General features: G+C 35.0%; 1 protein-coding gene across 9 annotated transcripts in view; it reads left to right on the top strand.

Annotated features, from left to right (window-relative positions):
* Positions 1-21,992, top strand: part of Kcc (solute carrier family 12 member kcc) — a 134,612-nt gene that overhangs the window by 59,572 nt on the left and 53,048 nt on the right. For 2 of the 9 annotated variants that reach the window (XM_070293200.1, XM_070293199.1), the window contains exon 1: positions 8,973-11,271. The exons of 5 other annotated variants lie outside the window; for them this stretch is intronic. In XM_070293200.1, the coding sequence (XP_070149301.1) occupies positions 11,199-11,271 (73 nt within the window). In that variant the 5' untranslated portion in view covers positions 8,973-11,198. Of the gene's footprint in view, positions 1-8,972; positions 11,272-21,992 lie in introns of those variants that run through there. 2 more of the 9 variants (XR_011446699.1, XM_070293192.1) reach the window with 1 other exon arrangement.

Here is a 21,992-nt window from a genome sequence, read left to right as displayed (position 1 = left end):
ATGTATTTAACGAGAGAGAGAGAGAGAGAGAGAGAGAGAGAGAGAGTGAGAGAGAGAGAGAGAGAGAGAGAGAATAATTTTATAAGCATTTTAAAAAAAAATTACTTTTCTTTTTCAAGAATTTTGCTTAGAATTTGAAAATTGAATGCTTTCTAAAATTTAATTTTTGATACTTAATCATGTGAAATCAGCAATCAGCTGAACAAGCCTATTATTAACGCACGCACGTGCGCACACACACACACACACGCATACACGTGCGCATACACACATGCGCACACATACACACAAAGAGTTTGTTAATCTTCGTAAATTTGCAGGAAATTTTCTTTAAACATTAATCTTCAACATAGCTCAAGCACACTTTGATACCTTCAAAATAAATATCGACTTACTTAAAACAATCTATAAGCGAATCTTATCTTGATAATATAAGCAGATACTTTTTAATTTTTAAAAGCCGTGTTCAATTTTCTTTCCATATTAATCTCAGCGATTTACGAAGTTGTATTAATCTTTGTATCTCTCGACATGTTTATCCTGTCATCGTATAATCATCTCTTTATGGGTGAATGGCTTGAACATATTGTATATTAACGATGCAGATCGAGAGCCAGAAGCGGCCGTCAGTGTCAATGTTGTTTATCCTCGGGATGCAATGTGTACGCATACATATACATACACATATACATATATATACATATATGTATGTATATGTATGAATACATATTCAACGTGCTTTGCATATCTTTGACCCAGATAAGGCAAGGGAAAGTCGATGCGATTCTTATACCGGGTCCATAGCCGCAGGGCCCCTCCTACAGTGTTGAACTTAATGGAGCTTGAATATATAAAGATGAAAACGGTCTCTCGGAGAGCTCGAGGCGATTTCCCGAAATTTTCTCCAATTTCGTCAACCGATCCAAAAATCGTCGCATTAATTTTTATCCGGCGTCATATAATAGAAAAAACGCTGCACTGAGAGACCCATTTCGTTAAATAAAATAAAATTATTTGGGTGAACCATTTTGTTGACTGAACATGTAATTTGATTTTATTTAATAAAAATTATGTTACTGGAAAGAAGTTAAATGTTACACTATCAAACTATTTTGTTTGCATGGAGTTGTTTATATGAATAAAATTTTATTGTGGCGATAACAAACTCATCCATCTCATCGCGTTCTAAATAATTGTATTTGTTACTTGAACTAAATCGTTTAGTTGAATATGATAAGCTATTTTGCGCATTCATGTGTCATTGCGTAGTCAATTGTTATGTAGTGTAGTGCATCTTCAATCATGGCGGATTCATCTATCCGGGAAATACTGATTAGTCTCTCGTTAACGACGAGAGAAATGAAAAGATGGAGAATATAATCTGTATATCTTTTCCTTAACGTATTACAATAGACAACTATCAAGTAAATTTTTTGTTGAATATGGATAAACTTTGGTTGATGTAACAAAAGCAAATGTAACTGCAGTTGGAAAATTTGGTAATACTAACACACAAATGTGATTCAGTGAATAAAATTGAAATAAAAAACAATCAAAAATTTAATTTTACACAATTAATAATTTTGTTCACTGAATCAAATTTGCGTGTTAATATTATTAAATCTTCCAACTAAATTTTGTTGTTGTATTAATTAAAGGATTTGTTTGCCCATATCCAAACAAGATATTTAGTTGATTCGGATACTTGTTGAAAAAAAAATTAAAACATTGCATTTTATTACTATATTGGCTATCAAATACTATCAAAATTAAAAAAAAAATTATTACATTTTTTAAACAATTCTCTTTACGCCCAATAAAGAAATTAAAAATAATATTTTGGCGTGCCGATGTAACAAATATATTATTTTTCATATCTTTTTTGTTAAAATCATGAAAATATAGTCCACTTTGAAGAATATGGAAGTAATATTTTTGAAAAATAATATTGGATACACATTATCGGAAATAAGAAAGAGATTTCCTACGGAAAATTTAGCAATTTTAAGCATGTAAGAATGAAATGAAAAAGGATTTTTATCTCGATAACCTCCGATACAGAGAAAAATACTCTGCTCTTCGCGTTTCTATGCTGCTAAGCGTTTAAATAAATAGAGCTTACACAGAAACCCTTTTGAAATAGAGGTTAACTCTCACACTCGACACGCGGTTTGCGCGAAACGAGAAGGTGACACGAGAAGGGCGAAGAGGTGAAACGAGCAGCGAGCTCACCCGATGCCCGCGCGAGGCGGAAAGTAGGGCAGTGGGTGAGCGCGCGCAACGCGCACCCTCCACGCTTGCGTAACGTAACGCTACCCTGGCTTTACGTCATCGTTCACCCGGGGATGACGTCATTCAGCCCGTCGACGGTCCGGCATCTCCCCTGCTTATACTTCAACCACCGTAAATCCGTCCTGTTCACTTTTTATCCTCTTCTAATGACGAGTGAGGCATCTTTCTCTATTAGAGAGAATCCAAGAGAGGGTTAGTTAACCTAACCTAGAAAGTATAGCTTTTTTATAGAAAACTTGTTCAGGATAAACATAAAAGCATGAAAGATAAATGGACGGAGAAACTGTAGATCGAAGTCGAAGAGGGAACATTCTCAAAGTTGATTTCGCACCTCTCTTCTTGTTTATTTTCTATTTAAATACTATAGCTGTTTAGCCCATCTTGGACGCAGTTTTTCTTCGTTTGTTTCAATAACAGTGAATTTCAAATATCTCTGTAATTGACTCTCAAGTTGAAGCTCTGTTATAAAAAAATATATTTAAAATTATAGAAAAAATAATATTTTGTTATTCATATTTTTATTTCTGATACTTTTTAGAGATTTTTAATTGCTTATAACAAAAAAAAAGTTTTAGAATGATTAAAAAATTTATAAATGATGAAAATCATATATTTTATTAAATGGGAAATAAAAAAAATAAAAATTTTTTAAATATAAATAAATTATTGTACATTTTCTGTACAAATTTTTATTTAATCTAAAAATTTGTTAATTGCGAATAAGTCTTCTCTCTCATTCGTTATCTATTATTTAAATAAAATCGCGATTTACGTGACGCACTAACGTATACGTACTAATAATTGGCATTTTCATATTCGTTTCCTGTATTTGACAAAAATCAAACAGCCAGCACTACGAGTGCGAGAGTTCTGTTCGCATAATACGTCCAAAGTCTTTGCCCTATATTCCTCTCGTTATCCCGAATACTCTTCAGCAAGAATACGCCACGTATGAGCATCGTAAAGAGTGGCCGACGAGGTTATGCCTCTCGTGGTTAAGTTATAATCATCTTTCTTTCTCTCTCTAATAACTGTAATATAGGTTTTTCTTCTTTTATCAATTATTTTTCACATGTAGCATAAAAATAAAATTTCAAGCAACTTCCTCGTCCAATTTCCTGCCTATTTCAATTCTATGTATAAAAATAATCCTATTATGTGAAATTTATTATTGCAAGGATCACATATCACAATTACTTTGTTTCTACAGAAGTAAGTGATTTTGTATGCTAGAAAGAAAATCCTCTAAGACCGTGATTGAAATTTGATGCATTTCTTAATTTATTATCATTTTTGAGAGGACCATATGTATATGATTAAACTTTTAAAAAGATTTTGAACCTATTTTTAATATATGGAACAAAGTGTAATGATATATATCGTTATATGATTGATTTATTAATAACATCATTACAAATCGAGCATTTTGTATAACACATCTAGAAGCGACAAATAATTAGCTTAAAGATAATGATATGGCGAGGTACAGTTCGTGTGGAACATCAATTTAAATGGAGTAAACTTTAAATAGACGTCCATAGTTTACAGGCGAATTAATTCCTGTGCGCATTTCACTTAGCAAAATTACTCGACTAGAGTTGCACACAGATTTCCTCCATCGATCTATCTGCCTCTCTCATCCTTTCTCTCTTTCGGAATAGTTTCTCAGGAATGCAAATTGAACGCAAAATGACTGAAAATTAACAGGATGCGAACTTGATATTATATAAATTAACTATCTGATTTAATATTCGTGATACGCATACACAGCATTGTAATATAATATGTGTATGTTGCTCATTATATAGGAATTAATTTATTCCATCACGTATCATAATTATTTATGCGTGATGCGAATAACGCAAACTAATTTGAATATAAAACGGAGAAATCGACATTGATTCTTTATTCGATTAAATTGCAAATATACAATGTCGAGAATATATGCGCGTATGTTGTAATTAAATATAATACAATATATCACAATTATTTAATTTTACGTTTAACGTAAATTACTCTATGTTGCTACGCAATACGCGTTTCGTATAATACATATTATTAATTCATGGCATTACTCTTATAACAACGGAATCGATAATTACAACATTGCATATTCGTTGGTAGAGCGAATTTTAAATTTTCCCTCGACGCGGTCAGATTGTCCATAATCGAATTAGTTCGTTCCACGTGCTCTGCAAACTCCTGTTGAAAATTATGAAGGTCCGCTGCAACTCAGTCAACGTTTCCCGATATAGGTATACTGCATGTTGTATCGATCGCAAGCGACTATCGCTATTCCGCAAAAGTGTGGCTATTTGCGATAGAGATTCTCCATATAATTTGGGTCGCATCTCTTTTATTATTTTATTTATATACCATATATATATATATATATATATATATATATATATATGTAATAAAGAGATAATATAGATATTATCATAAGATATTTATTATATTAATATATATATACATATATAAGATGTCCTAGATCTACTGCATTACCTGCTTATGGCAGATTCTTGAGATTCTTTGGAGACGATTTTTCCTTAGCGAAAATGTCGAAACAGATTATTATTTTTTGCAAGTTTCCAATTTTTTCCATCATATATCTTTGTAACTAAGCCTTAAATTATAATTCTTTCTCTCTCTATTAAAGTTTAACTAAATTAACTAAAAAACTAAAGTTAACTAAAGATTGTAGTTTTAATTCTCTATAAAGTTTATTCGCAAAAAGCTCTTTTTTTCAAATCGCTTATAACCCGAAAATTATTGATGCCGACATTTTCGCAGCGGAAAAATCATTTCCAAATGATCTCAGAATCTGCTATTAGCAGATGGTGCGATAGGTCTGGGAACCCCTGTATATATATGTGTATATAATAAGATATTTTTTATATAATATATAATAAAAATATAGATTACCGCAAATTTATTAATAAATTGCCGGTTGCAAAATTTAAATTTAAATAAAGGTAGGAGAGATTTAACATACTCTTTTATATTTATTTCTACTTATAAGAGGGAACTTATTGTATAAGCGGAGAGAAACTTTTTCAAAGACGAATAAAAATATCTATTCCTAGATTCAATTTTTCTTCTTTTTTCAAAGTTCATATGAAATGCGGCAATACACAGATAAAAAATTTAGCAATACAAAAGAGTTTAATATGCGTTATTATATTAAATTGTTATATTTTTTTTTATATAATACACAAAACCCTAAAATAAGAGATATGCGGAAAGTCGAAACTTTTATTCGAATTGCTCGATGCAATTGATGGTTCGGAGTGAATCTTTATACGACTTCAATACGATTCATGTCTTTATGATAATTTGACAAGAAGCTTCGAAAGACGAACAAAACTTTGCCATCGGCTTTATTATCCTGCCGCAGCGTTCTTTTATCGTGGCGATAATGCCACGAGAGATACGCAAAAATCAATAATAACGTTTTTACAAGTGCACTACGCGAGATACGTGCCCTTTCTCTCTCTCTGTCTCTCTCTTTTTGTCTTTCTATTTTTCCTTTTCATCTTTTTTTTTTTTGAAAGCATACCATTCATCAACGTGTGCATAGTCGGGCTATATAACTCCATCTTAATTAAACCAGATATGAAATTCGCATCTCTCTCTCTCTCTCTCTCTCTCTCTCTCCCTGCCTCCCTTCCTCCCTCCTTCTCCTCTCTCCCCTCCCTCCCTCCCTTCCCCTCTCTCTTCCTCTCCTTCTCTCTTTCTCTCTCTCTCTTTCTTTCTCTGGGCTTTCACGACCGTGAATTTACTCGTCGTGCAAATTTTAACACGAAGCACCCAACGTTGCATACGAATTAAATTCGCCGATTTGTACTTGTGTATACACCGAAAAATTAAACTGATATTGCATTATAAATTCAACAATTATCTCACTGCCCTCGAATCCACTCGCGTGTTTTCCTCTAATGTAATTTTTTTATGGATAATAGAAGTATATAACAAGTTGAATTGTGCAAATAAGAAACTTGTACATTGCTTCCTCATCATTTTATTTCACAAAATCTAAACTCCTTTAAGAATGCGAACTTTTCAATTTTTGCTTTCTTATAGAGGAAGCTTTGTGAGCGAAATAAAAAGATAAAGAAGTAAAAAAAATTTAACCCGATGGTTCAAAATTTGCGAAAATTATAACGAAGTATACAGACATTTCTCAAAAATTCCCAAATTTTGTAAAAAAAGAATCCTTTCACCGATTCTCACCAAATTCAATACCAACCATCCTTTAATAATCATCTATCAATGAAAAAAAATTTAACCCGATATCTCAAAATTTGCGAAAGTTACAACGTGTACAAACATTTTTCACAAATTAAAAATTTTTTAAAAAATGAACCTTTTCACCGATTCTCAAATTCAATACCAACCATCCTATAATAATATTCTATCCATGAATTCTATCCTTTTCTTTCGATAGTTTTTTTTATAAATAATGACTTTAAATGGCCTTGTAATGGCGTACAACTTTTCCACAACGACGTAAGTTTGTCGTAAGTAGAACGAACACGCGAGAGTCAGACTGATCGAATCGTGTCCGCACAAATGACTTAATTCTACTGTTTTCTACTGTTTCGCAAAAAAGTTATGCTAATTTGTCGGCAGTCGATGAATGTTTCTCAATGCAAGTCAAATTTGTTAGAACCCCTAGACAGTCTTGATTATTCCTGAAGTTTCTGCCGGAATTTTCGCGACTCACGATTCGACTCGTTGATTACGTTGAGGAGAAAAAAAAAAGGCTGTCTTAAAAATTCAAAATTCAACGATGTAGCCGATAATATCTGGGAAAAATATCATCGTTGTAGTGCGGTGAAATTACAAAATGCTGAATTTTATTCACTACGTCAAACAGTACATATAATAAAATCATAGTATATAATAAAATTGCGCAGTATTACTCGGAAAAGCAATTTCCCTAATATAAATTTATTTTAATGAATTTCTATTGTTATGTGTATGAGTATGTGTGTATATGTATTACTTTCTATATCTCATTATACGAGAGCATTATTTATTCGAGATCAAAATATCGCTTCATCTTTGAGTATATATGTATATTTAATTAACTTTGTTCTTTGGAAAGAAATTTTATTTTAAAGAGAAAAAATTTGAAAAAATATGTATATACATAAATATATACTTCAATTCTACTGTACTTATACTGAAAACATTTGCGCATTAAAAAATCCGGTAAAACTTAAGATTAAGGGCGACCTCACCGATTTCAATGACCTTGTCATATATTGTCAAGGACATAATTCTGAGTAACTTTTTCTTCTAATTTAATCGTCGCTCGTTGCTTATTAAAAAGTTATTAACAAAAAAAGTTTGAAATATATTATATTAACAAAAAAAGTTTGAAATATATTAAAGTACATGCATGGACAGGAAGGACGCGCGCGTGCGCACACACACACGCACACACGGGGGGGGGGTGCAAGGGAGGCCTTCGGCCCCCCTCCCGCACCCACCCCGCCTGTAGGCAGGGTGGACTTTGCTTTACAATGTAGCATATAAGTTGTAAAACGAGGTCCATCCTGCTTACCGGCGGAGTAGATCCGGAAGGGGGGCTGAAGGCCCCGTTTACACCCCCCTCCCCTGTGTGTGTATGTGTGTGTGTGCGCGCGCGTGCTTTCTGTCTACGCAAACCTACTTAGTTCATTGTAGTTCTCTATCATTTTTTTTTCGTTTTTTGATGTGAAAGTTGATAATTCATGCGAAAATGTGCGCAGTTTTATGTCCCAAGCATCAATCAGTCATTATCTTTAATTGTTCATAACTTTTTAATAAGCAACGAGCGATGATTAAATTGAAAAAGTTACTCAGAATTATATTCTTGACAACAAGGCCATTGAAATCGGTGAGGTCGCCCTTAATTTTAAGTTTTACCAAAAATTCAACATCATTTAGAATGCGAGAGTGTAATCTTTCTCTCTCCTCTCTTTCAGCATACCTTCATGCTTAATGCATATCTGCACTTGCCATAAGTTCACGAACGATGCATTGCATAAACGAAGCGACTACAAACAGTTCTCCGTGAGCTATACCACACGGGCTTCTAATTCTTTCTTTTTTACGTCGCGAAGCCCTACTTAAAGCTGGCGTTTGAATCTAAGATCGAGCTTTAAGCCTCGATTTATGTGTACGTTCCGTAGGTGTGAATGTAAATAGCCGACGTTGTGAGGAAAATAACGGTGGCATCGAGCCGTTCTTTCTTTCTCATGCACGCCTGAATAATTTACCGAAAAAAGGGAGCAGAGACGATGCGCCTTGCGTTCAACGATTAGGATATTCGGAGGAATCGGGCGAATGAGCGAAGGTGATTTATTATATTACAATGGCAACGAGCGTGTTCTTCTCTCGCGTGATAATTTTCGCGCTTTTCATATCAATCATTCGTTTCTATATTTCGCTGTTCGTTTTATACGTCGCGCGAGACAGATGAATTTATCACTTGGCGGTTTACATAGTTTGCGGATTTATGCAAGGGCCGAGCGACAGTGCAAAATGAAATTTAATGACAAATTAAAGTATGTTTTTTTTAGTTACTCGTTTTCTCTGTATTACGAAAAAAAAACAGATCGCTAAAGATATCATTTTCATTCGATGTTTACTATTCTTTTTCTTCGAGATATGAAACCGTGACCTGCTTTTGTGTCTCGCACGCATTCAAATTCGATCCGCCACGAATGTCAGGCTAAACAACTCTGCGTTCTCCGGAAGGGCAGCTTCAGCGACGTCGAGAAGTGTGTATGGTTCAGTGAGATAACATAGGCAAAAGGGAGAGGATGGCCGATAAAAGCGTCGCCCATCTAATAGAAAAGAGAAAAAGAGAGGAAAAGCGGAGTAACGAACGGAAAAGAGAAAGAGAGATAGCATTTTCGAAGCGACGAAATGAGATAAAATGAGAATGGAGACGATGGGGATGAAGAGAAAGGAAAGGCGTGGACCGCGCAAGAAAGACCGAGAGGGCATCCATAGAATAGACAGATGGATGGAGGGACAAGAGGAGATCGCATCGGGTAAGCGAGAGGAACATCCCCGGGACGCGCAGGCGCCGTGCGAGGATGGAAAAGCGGGTGAGCTGTTCACTACGCCCGGGACGCCTCGCGATCCTTTCCGCGAGAGGAAGCGAGAGGGCGAAGAGAGAACGCAAGTCGAGATGGAACGAGATGGGATGCACACTATGGTCGCAACCGCGAGCGGGAGGAGAGAAGAAAGATTGCCGAGAGGAGAGGACGCGAAAGCGCGCGCGCGCGACGATAGGACGCGAGACGGAGGAAGAGAAGAGAGGAGCCCCTGGAAAAGCCGGGGAGAGAACGTTTCACCGCCGCCACCGACCCCCTCGCATCAGTAGCGCGCGCGCGGCAGTCGATGTTTTTCGCGAGGAAAAGCCGCTGTCGTGCGAGAATCAGTATCGGGCAATCGTTGCACGTTGAAGCGATCAGTGTTTAGAGGAAAATTGAGAGGAGAATTGGGAACAAAAGAGAGAAATAAGGAAGAGGAATGAGACTGGAAACGAGCGCCAAGTGAGAGACGGAGGGAAATTTGATCCAGGAAGAGACGCGTAAGGGTGGTGACCCGTGATTTCGCAACGCGCCAGAAGAGTCATCCAGTCCGTTCGACATACCACGGATTGTACCACTACTTCGTGCGTAATTCAGTAGCGACGGTCCACGCTCTAGTCAGCTGCGACGAAGTAGCTACACTCCGCGCTTTAGTTAGACGTGCGCGCTGCGTTCCCGCACATCGTCGTTTTCCCATGCGTCTCGTTGTCTGATTCCTCCAACGCTGTTTCATTCACCAGGATCACGTTGCAGCGACGATTATCGCGTGACGATCAATCACGATAACGATCTTTGAGTGTCTTCAGACGATCTGTCGATCGGTTTTCATAGATCCTTGGACGATTATTGAATCAGAACAAAATATCGACAAGTGAATCTTGATCTTGATGCGTACGTGTACGTTTATTTGTGTGTAACAAGATTGCGATCGTCGCGATATATATCGGCGAAGTATTTCCCGTTGGTGGCAACCGCGACCAACCGACCGACCAATCGATCGAACGTACGTACGCCAGCGCGCGTGAATCCAGCCGAACCCAGTGATCTCGTGACCTTGTGACACCGTCTGGGGGGAGAGAGAAATGCACCTACTGAGAGACTGAGAGCACCCGCCTTGCGGTCATACGCCGATCTCGCCACCGCGTCGCGCGCCGCACGTCGGCTCCTCCCAAATCGAGAAGATTGGCGAACAGGATCGAGGCGGAAAGTACGATCCGCGGAGTGCGACGAGTCATCTCGTGTATTTCGATCGGTGCACGTTTTGGAAAATTAAGATCGATATTGAATTTCCTTACGACGTTTATTCGATATTGTCACCTCGATTGTAGCACAAGGACCAGCACGATCGATCCAGCGAGAATACTACTCTCGAAGAATCTAAATTCTCCGCCGATCACAGTGATCTTGCGATCTTCATTAAATTGTCAATCGTTGCTTTCAAGGAAATAGATCGACAAATTTTTCTTTTCTCTCGCTCCTCACCAAGAACTTACGATCTCATCGACATTCTCAAGCGAGATTCAGAACGATCATCGATCGGGATTTTGAAAAAAAGTCAGCGGTCCCATCCTACATATAAGTCGAAGCAAAAATGTGTTTCATTTACAATTCGTATTAAAGTGGTCGGTTTAGATAAAAAAAAATCAAAAAAAGAGATATTTCCTAGGAAAAGAAGGATCACGCGCCGATCGGAAAAATCCTGCGATTTGTGCGATCAAAGAAGCGGCACTGAGCTTTGGCTAACAGTTAAAAGAGGGGGCCTCGTGTTTCCCACCTCCTGCGGTGGAAAATTGAAGACATATCGAAACTACCATGAGCGAGGGCACGCCGAAGTCGCAGACCAAGATCATCGTGCCCGACGGTTCGCCAGCGCGTCCGCAAACTGGTACGCTATTGTCGCTGTCATACTTCCCAACATTTAATTCCGCTCCAGTTCCGATCTGTTCAGCTTCGTGCGCGACATACACGCCCAAATCGTGATGCGTATGATCGTTCGCAAAAAATACGATGATTTCAATAACGGTATCCGGAAAAATATCACTCTTTTGCTATATATTTTAGATTAAGCGATTATAATACAACATATTTTAATGAAAATAGAAATTGATTATTTATAGAAAATAAAAATTAGAATAACACATAAGATTATATATTAATAACTTTGATTAAATGGATCTTAAACTAAAAATCACTCAAAAATCGCTAAAAATTAGATATTTTTGTCAAGGAACAATTATAAAAATTACATAAGACCGATGAATTATAAAATCTTCCATTTTGTATAAAAATTGATAAATATCAATTAACATTTTTTTTAAGATTTTGTCAACTATCTGCAAGCGTTCGCAAATTAATGATCACTGCTTTGCACTGGATAGTACTCGCGCAAAATATGGGCATTGAGAGAATCATAATTGCGGGATTTTCGCGACATTTTAAAGAAGAACTTTCTCTTTTTGTTGTCCGAGCGGGTGACGAGGAACGTTTGTCTTATTCTGTCTCACCGTTAATTGACTCAAGGTCATCCTTTTTTAGTCCGATACTAATTCAATTAAGCACAAGGTCGCGAGGTGAATCGATAGTGTACACGGGAGACAGAGTGGAGGCACGTATATACGATTACGAAGTATCCCCGTGTATTTTTAATGCCAATAACTTCCTATAAATCCGATTGTTCGATATGTAGCAACGTGAAGCTGTTTGCTTTCATTATTTTCACTAACTATCGAGTGTCAATCCGCGCATATAAAACTAATCAGATTTACAATTTTATGTACAATTGGTGCGCTGTAAAATGGTTGTCACACTTATACTCTCTCTTCTTTCTTCCTCTCTTTTTTTCCGTTTTAGTTACTCTTCAGATTTATTTTTACATAAAGTAAAGATAGTTATATTAAAACATTAAATATACTGTATATTCAAAAACAGATACCTTTCATATTAATTTTTTGATATAATTATTGCTTATTATACTTGTCAAAACAGATCTGTATCATGCGACTGTTTAAAAAATTCTCATTCCTAGATAAATGATCAAATAGAGAACTTGATTATCTAATTACTTCTGAAATTTAATATATTAGAATTTTGAATTTTTAATAAAAAATCAATTAAAACTGGAGTCTGAATATTCTGGCTAAAAAAAAATTAATTCTAAATTAATTGAACATACAAAACAATTTTTTCTTGTTTATATTGAGTATTCGTGAATAAGAAAAATTTGGAATTTACAGTTAGAACAAGACTAACTTGGCAAGTTTAAATTCTATTTTATAGATTATTTTATACTAGTTCATATATCAGACATCTAAAAAATTCCTGCAAAGATCCTTATTTTATAATCGGAAATATTAAAACATAATCTAAATTTTACATTTAATTTGAATTTCATATATATATTTATCATTTCTCAAAGTATGACTTGTGCTTTTATATTATAGTACCAAGATAAAACATATCTTATGTTCTAAATTGCGCGATTAAAATAATCTTAATTTCCTATCACAGATTAATATTAACAGTGTGAGAAATTGACAAGAAATTGAACTGAAGTTTGAAAGCTTTACATTAAAGATTTGTCAGTTTCCTCGAAAGTGTTTAGGACTTCATGGACATACGCGACTGTCGCACGATTAAATAGAGTGAAATGCAGTCGCAAAAACTGATTTTGTCAGCGAAAGTTCGCGTCCTTTTCCAGCGTCCTCGTCCACAAAGCGGATGTCGTGAAAACAGCGACTGTCAGCAATCTACACGCATAACATATAGTATACGTGTGCATGTAAATGCACCGGACGAAGCAACATCCTTTGATCAGCAGAAGCATTGCTACGAATGTTCGGCAATAGCGACAATCAAAGGTTATAGGTTATAGTTCGCTTCACGAGCGATGTAAAGATTTTGATTCGATTCCAATTTATAGTCCGTTTTGTCGTAGCGATTTTTAAAACAAAAAGTAAACGTTTGTTTGGCACTTTTTGATACGTTGATGAATTCTTAAGAATGTGATTTAAGTTTTCATATAAGCCGATTTATCTTTGGAGTCATTCTAAAGCTTTCTTTTCTCTGCTATTTTGTGCGTATTATGCACGAAACTGTATTAGTTATTATCTTGAAGCTAACAAATACGAATGATCTTATAGAATCCTTCGGTTATGTCAATATCACAGTTCGCATTCCGTCGATTTGAAATATTTGACTAAAAAATTATATTTCTGCGGCAAAATAGAAAGAGATTAAATAAAAATGAACCATCACAAACCGCACATTATACTGAAGTGCGCATGATGAAACACAAAACCACCAGAAAAATACATTTGTTTACATTTCGTTAGGACACGAGTGTTACTCCAATATCTTTGATTTTGTTAGGATTTTTTGTTAGGATTGTTGCGATATATTTGGAATCGAGTGATATTTTTTTGGAAACTTTGTTATCGAATGACGATAAGTTGTTAGATAAAATAAAAACCTGAAACTTGCACAAGTATCTTTTTACTTTATCTGTGTTATCTCATGATAAGATAAAAGTATTTCGAAATATAATTTAACACGTGAGAGAGAGAGAGAGAGAGAGAGAGAGAGAGAGAGAGAAATCTTATTATATTTTAAAATTATACAAATTCAAAATTTTATTCAAAATTGAAAAGATTAAATTGTTGATTGTGACAAGGATGCTTAAATGAAGAACTTAACATTTTACGATACATATTTCTTTCTTAAACGATCGGCACGATTACGATAACTACGGCCTCCTATTTGAAAGGTCGTTTCTGAAAGCATTTTTGAAGAGAAACACGAGAAAAATAGTAAAAAAATTTTCCGACCAATAGTTATGGAGATATATCACTTTAATGTATTGGACATGATAATAAAACGTTGCAAAACGGATTCAATGACTTTGATTTTGACATATGTTGTGAAGATCACTGTCGCGAGTATCTTCCATGTGTAGCTTAGAATCGTGCAAGAATAACCCAAACCAAATTTTCGTTTCGAATCTAACCCAATCCACCCACACAACAATTATAGGGTGGATCTCGCTTCGCGTTGTAAAGTATAATCCGCGTGGACACAGTGGATTCCGCTTCCCCTCCCCCCCCCCCCTCCTACGAGGAGGGCTACACTTCCGAAAGATATAACCTAACCCAAACCTATTTTTGATTTAAAACTAAAATTTGGTTTGGGTTACGTTATATAACCCAAACCAAATTTTTGTTTTGAATTAAACTTTAACTTTAAATATCTCAAAAATTATAAGAGACCGCCGATTAAATTACAAGGAAAAGTTACTCAGAATCATGATCTTGACAACATATGTCAATATAAGGTCAACATCGTTGGGTCCGTTTTTATAAAGTTTTATTATCATGTCCAATACTTTAAAATGACATATCTCGAAAACTATTCGTCGGAAATTTTTTTTACTATTTTTCCCGTCTTCTCGTCAGAAATGTCTTCAGAAACGACCTTTCAAATAAGTGGCCGTAATTATCGTAATCACCCCGATACTCGTCTTTGCAGGAAAAAAAATATTATCTCGGTTTACTACATATATAATATGAAATTGAAATAAACCAAAATTCAAAAAATTAGCCAATAAATTATGATAATTCAGGTATCGAATTTCACTTTTAATTACATCTCTTTTTGCTTTTAATTATATTTATTTATAAATTTTCCATATAAAAAAAATATTGGGTGATTGCATAAGTCCGCGCCCGATTTAAATATAAACTTCAATAGATTATATTTTAGAGATAACACTTTTATTAATCAATTATATAGTCTCCATTCTTTTCTACAATGGTTTTCCAACGATCTATAAGCTTGTCGATTCCATTTTTGAAGAAAGAACTTGGTTTTTCTTGAAAAAAGTTTGTGAGGTGGTTTTCAACAGCTTCCTCGGAATTGAGATTCTTGCCATTTAAACTATTCTGCAAAGATCGGAACAGATAAAAATCTGAAGGCCCAATATCTGGAGAATATGGCGGGTGCTGCAGAATTTCTCATTGCAACTTCTGCAGTTTTCGCAGCGTCTGTTGAGCGACGTGTGGCCTAGCATTGTCGTGGTGGAAGATGACGCCTTTTCGATTGGCCAAAATCGAACGTTTTTCTCGAATAGCTGCAGCGAGTCTAGTTAGTTGCTCACAGTACTTGTCCGCCGTGATTGTTTCGCCGCGTCGGAGCAGCTCAAAGTAAATAATTCCCTTGCGATCCCACCAAACACACAGCAATACCTTCATCGGATGCAAGCCAGCCTTTGCTACGGGTTCTGCTCCTTCAGCTGCTGTTTTCCATGTCCTCTTTCGCTGTACGTTTTTGTAGAGAATCCACTTTTCATCGCCTGTTACCATTCGATCTAAAAAAGGCTCTTTTTTGTTACGCTCGAGAAGAGAAAGAGGCACAGTTATGCGGTTTAGCTTATTCCTTTCAGTCAGGAGATGCGGCACCCACGTATCAAGCTTGGAAATGTATCCAAGCTATTTTAAATGACGAAAAGCGGTTGAATTATCGATGTTCAGCCTCTCAGCAATATCCTCAGTTGTAATCCTTGGGTTTCTTCCCACTAAGGCATGCACAATGTCATCATCAATGCCAGAAGGCCGTCCAGAGCGGGGTTGATCCTCCATGTTGAAATCACCATTTCGAAATCTGCCAAACCACTTTTTGACTGTTCGGAGAGCAGGAGCGCGGTCCAAATAAACGCTTTGAATATTTTTTTGTGTAATCCCAACACTCACGCCTTTCCGAAATTCATATAGCATTACATGCCGCAAATGCACCTTTTCGTTCTCCATTTTTAATGATTTCTCTTATGCACAAATGGACTTATCTGAACAATATCTGACGCTAAATTGACATAAGACAATGTCATCTATTCGGTGTAAGCAACAATTACCACACGAAAACAATAGAACTCCGCCATGCAGTAACTTAATGCCATCTATGAAAATCGGGCACGAACTTATGCAATCATCTAATATGTATCATTATAAGTTTGTCACCGATCGATATCTTAAAAAAATGCACTTACTCTATATCGTCTTATCTGTGCGATATCAGGCTAATCGGATACTATTGGATATGGATTGATATAAACCGTTTTGCAATGCGCCTTCATGATATACGCGTTTATCCGACTATTGACACGCCTACGTGAACATAATCATGATTGATCTATCGAGCGCAATGAAATTTATGCGTCGACTTCCTTCACTTACTATCTGCATGTGTAAACATGCGTCAGTTTATGTACAGAGAAAATAATCGAAGCGTTATTATGAACGTACATTGCACAATTAGAGAGCTCTTCACATTTCACCGCGAGTCAAAGGAAAAATCATCGTCAATTTTACATCATGCTCTGCAGTGAACTTTTCTTATCTCTTGCTCGAGCAATAATTTCGAACATTTTTTTATTGCGCGAGAGACTGATTTATTTTTCACTCTTGTATTATGCATACAAATATTTTAGGAATAATGGAAATAATTAAAATTATGAGGAATAATTGAGTGGAATCTTTCCATTGGGCGATTAAATTAAGATTCTCGACTATTAAAATTATTTACTCGAGATGAAATTCTAAACAAGTTCCTCGAAAATACAATTCTTCGAAATTGATCTTATTGGCTCTCCGCAAAGTTGAAACGACCAGAAGTTTATGGCCGTTCCTCGCCAATGATCGCATGTATATGCATATTCTATGTTGACACATAGTTTCTCGATTGATGCTCGCCGCAGCATCAGATTTCGGATGCTGCGGGATCGGCGTCGTTGCGGCGTCATGCATCGAGAAATTACATCGGCATAGCGTGGGTGTGCTTAAACAGGTAGTTGTGTTTCCGCGAGAAATTTACACTTGCTGATTCGTAATTGCCGATTATTTAAATTTAATCGGATGTCTCTTTCCGTTAGCCGCTATTCTTCGAATGAGACAAATATAAAAATCCATGCGGTTATTTTCAATAATTTCGCAAAATGTAACTTTAATATCCCCAATTTTTAGAGAAAATTTATTAAGTTACTAAATATATATTCTCCTATATATAAAAGTTCTTAATTTATATTGAGAAAAGTAATTTATATATCCAAATTTGTGAATTATCTAAAGCCGTAAAAATTTTTTAAGCTTTGTTTGTTGAATCTGATTGAGAAAAAAAAAGATTAACACACAATTGACAGAAGAGAGAATGCTTTAAATATGCTGTTATTACGCTAAAATTTTCTCGCGACAATTCCTTAGGGCGGGTGGGGAGACTTAATTGCCGTTGTGATAACTTAACATTAAACATAGATGTTAACTTTAGCAAGCAAGTTAACTGAATTCGTTGTTAACTTTGCGACTTACGAGCTATCCAAACACAAGCTAAATGACGCATATAGTATAGATGCAAACCCTGCCGACCGTTAACCGCATTATTGTTTGCATGCTTGTTTATTACTTATCTGCTCTTTGTATTAAAATTACGCATTGTTTACCGATATATGGAAAAGTTCAATATAGGTTTTAATGGTTAAATAGAGGAATAAAACATTTATTTGTTTTTAGATTAACGTCAAAATTGATTATATGAATTCATATAGAAGTTTATGAAAAAGGAAAATATATATTTTCTACCATAAAATAAAATAAAACTAGTTTGCTGCCAATCTGAGCAGCGTCACGATCTATTAACGATTTTAAAAACAACCTTCATATAAAGAAAATTGATAAAACTGTGCAAATTCGAAATTTGCACATTGCTTTCTCATCATCTTATTTCACAAAGCTTAAGCTCTTTAAAGTAAGTGGGTTTTTCATTTTTGGTTTTCTTATAGAGAAAGATATCTCAAAATTTGCGAAAAATTTACAGCATGTACAGACTTCTCTCAAAAAATTTAAAATTTTATAAAAAATGAACTCTTTCATCGACCTTCACCAAATTTAATACCAACCATCCTTTAATTATACTGTATTTATGTAAAAAAATTTAATCCAATATCTAAAAATTTGCAAAAGTTAGAGTATATAAATGTATATAAATATTTTCCCAAAAATTCAAAATTTTATAAAAAGTGAACTGTTTCACCAATCCTCACTAAATTCAATATCATCTTTTAATGCTCTATTCATTAAAAAAAAATTTAGCCCGATATTTCAAAAATTGCGAAAGTTAGAGGTTGTACAATATATATACATACATACGTACAGATATTTTTTAAAAATATGATTTTTGACATCTAAACACATCAGCATAAAAAACTGAAAAAAAAATTTTGTCACGAAAACAAAACTTTTTCTATGACGAAACAAAAATAAAAAATCGACAAAAAGCCACAAAATTATTATGTGTGTATCGATATTATTATTATTATTATTATTATTAGAAAAGTAAAATTCACCATAATTTATAGATGCGATCAACTCGGATATATTTTCTCGTGCTATAATGCATAAATCCTTCTCCTAGTAAATGTGTCTTACCATATGAAGTGCGAAACGTCGTTTAAGATACATAGTGTCGCACGTGCGGACAAATACACACATGCCATCGGGATATAAATTAGTCGATAGTTAATAATCGTCAGCCGCTGCCCACTCGATAAAGTACTGTATGACACAATAATTGTCATAAGGTTGAAAGATGAAATTCAATTCGGCGGTCGCCATTGAAATGCATTTCCCATGCCTGTTTAACTTTATTTACAAGTGTCGAAATTTTTTATGAAATTGAAATGTAAATAGAAGTAGTCGTCTACATTTTATAAAAATCGTATAAAGTTTCCTAGACGCAACTGAGACATTTACAACTTGAAAGTACAAGATATTTTAAAATTTTATTTCTCTATAAAGCGTTACACATATTTTCAATTTAATTGCATAATGTACAATAATATTTGCATTTTCGATTTTTTGAGTTTTACATGTCTGACTTTTCGGATACATGGGTTTTTCGAGTTATCAAATACAAATCATAAATTATATATTTGTAACTACTCCAATATTTAATTCATAATTTCTCTGTGCAAAAAGTAATAATTTCATGTTTTATTGAAACTCGCAAGAAAGATCAGAATAAATTTACGAAAGGTAGATTGCTTTTGGAATATTAAACGAATACAATTATGTCGCTCACGAGTTTTGAGAGAAGCCACCTCTTGGAGAAAAATTACAGAAGACAACGTATCGTCCTTAATTAACATCGTTAGTTACGATTGTTCATTAGCCTGATTTTCCGATCCTCGTTTGAGTCATTGGAGTGTCTCCAGTTCGATCCAAACGGATCTTGTGCACTGATGCATATATAATTACCTGCCAGTTTAATCGCAGGTAATAGACGGCTGTTAAATATCCCCTCAAAGACGGTAGTTAATATTTTTATGTATGAAGGAAACAATTTTTATGAAAAATGTTGTATAAGAGATTTTATACATATCAATTGAAAATAGATGTGTACCGTTCTAAAAATCGTACTATTGAACAATTCAGAAGAAAAACTGAATGCATAGAAAATGCACAACTTCTTTCAACAAATCTTTTTTTTTATGCGAAAGATGCATCCGCTCAGTGTTCTGTAAGAAGAGAGTTGACTTTATACTTTCACGATAATACGATAACATCGATACGGGATATTATCACAAATATAAAACACATGCTATCTCACGTATTATTTCACGGAAAGGAGGGTAATGCTATATCTCTCGTTAGCATCGTAAACCGATCTGTCTTCACCAGATACTATCATCTCTTCGGTGCATCCAAACCATTAATTTTCACCGCATCGTGCAAAAAGCAAACCGCAATTTTGATTTATGTCACAATACATCAGTCCGGGCTCCATCCTAATGCGAACAAATTAACTTTTGATTAAAAAAATAGTTATATGGAAATCAAAGAAAGGATTGACATCCTTATGCAGTAATAAATTAATAACAATTATATTTCGCACCTTGTTCTCGAGATTACTGATGTAGTTACCCTCATTAAGTTAGTCCTCTTATCAGCGCTAAATAAGTTTTAACTTATATTAAAATTAGGTGCTAATTAAGTGCCGAAGTGCGAAATTTGGTGCTCGAACCGTTTTGGGCAGGAAATTAAATATATACTGGGGGAGGCTGGCTTAACATTAAGCTGGCCCCCACTCTCCCCCATACAAAAAAACATATAAATAAAATAATTATTAAAAAAACATACATAATAATTAAGTGCTAATTAAGTGCTCTCAGAAACCGTTAAGATATATTCAAAACAAAATTGTTTTATATCACTTTACTCTTGTACGGCCGTGGATGTACGACCGACGTTTAAGTTCGAAATCCTGCCAAACGGATCGAGCACTTAATTCGGTGTTTAGATATCTCGACATAATATTAATTAATGAGTATTTTGATACCAGTAACTATCGAACACCTAATTATTTAATAGGACTTTACTCTTGTATGGCCGTGAACGCGACCGATGTTTAAGTATGAAATTCTGCCAAACGGATCGAACACTTAATTCGGCATTTAGATATCTCGACATAATATTAACTAACGAGTATTTTGATACCAGTAACTATCGAGCACTTAACTATTTGATAGAACTGTACTCTTGTGTAGCGATGGGCGCGACCGATGTTTAAGTATGAAATTCTGCCAAACGGATCGAGCACTTAATTCGGCGTTTAGATATCTTAACATAATATTAATTAACGAGTATTTTGATACCAGTAACTATCGAGCGCCTAATTATTTAATAGGACTTTACTCTTGTACGGCTGTAGACGCAACCGACGTTTAAGTTCGAAATCCTGCCAAACAGATCGAGCATTTAATTCGGTGTTTAGATATCTCGACATAATATTAACTAACGAGTATTTTGATACCAGTAACTATCGAGCACTTAATTATTTAATAGGACTTTACTCTTGCATAGCGGTGGGTGCGAACAATGCTTAAGTATGAAATTCTGCCAAACGGATCGAGCACTTAATTTGGTGTTTAGATATCTTAACATAATATTAATTAACGAGTATTTTGATACTAATAATTTTTAAGCACTTAATTATTTAATAGGACTTTACTCTTGTGTAGAGGTGAGCGTGACCGATGTTTAAGTATGAAATTCTGCCAAATGGATCATGCACTTAATTCGGCGTTTAAATATCTCGACATAATATTAATTGACGATTATTTTGATACCAGTAATTATCGAGCACCTAGTTATTTAATAGGACTTTACTCTTGTACGGCCGTGGACGCGACCAATGTTTAAGTATGAAATTCTGCCAAACGGATCGAACACCTAATTATTTAATAAATAATTAGATGCTAGATAGTTACTGATATCAAAATACTCGTTAATTAATATTAGGTTAAGATATCTAAACGCCAAATTACATGCTCGATCCGTTTGGCAGAATTTCGAACTTAAACGTCAGTCGCGTCCACGGCCATACAAGAGTAAAGTAGTATAAAACAATTTTATTTTGGATATATTTCAACGGTTTCTGAGAGCACTTAATTACTATTTATTTATTATGTATTTGTTTTTTTAATAATTAATTTATTTGTATGTTCTTTTGTATGGGGGGCGGGGGCAGCTTAATGTTAAACCAGCCTCCCCCAGTATATATCTAATTTCC

The sequence above is a fragment of the Polyergus mexicanus genome, unplaced genomic scaffold, assembly GCF_030449975.1.
Source record: "Polyergus mexicanus isolate NDT 795.1 unplaced genomic scaffold, iyPolMexi1.0 SCAF_3, whole genome shotgun sequence".
Taxonomy (NCBI): domain Eukaryota; kingdom Metazoa; phylum Arthropoda; class Insecta; order Hymenoptera; family Formicidae; genus Polyergus; species Polyergus mexicanus.
The sequence above is the reverse complement of the archived record's forward strand: the minus strand, read 5'-3'. Positions and strand labels throughout refer to the sequence as shown.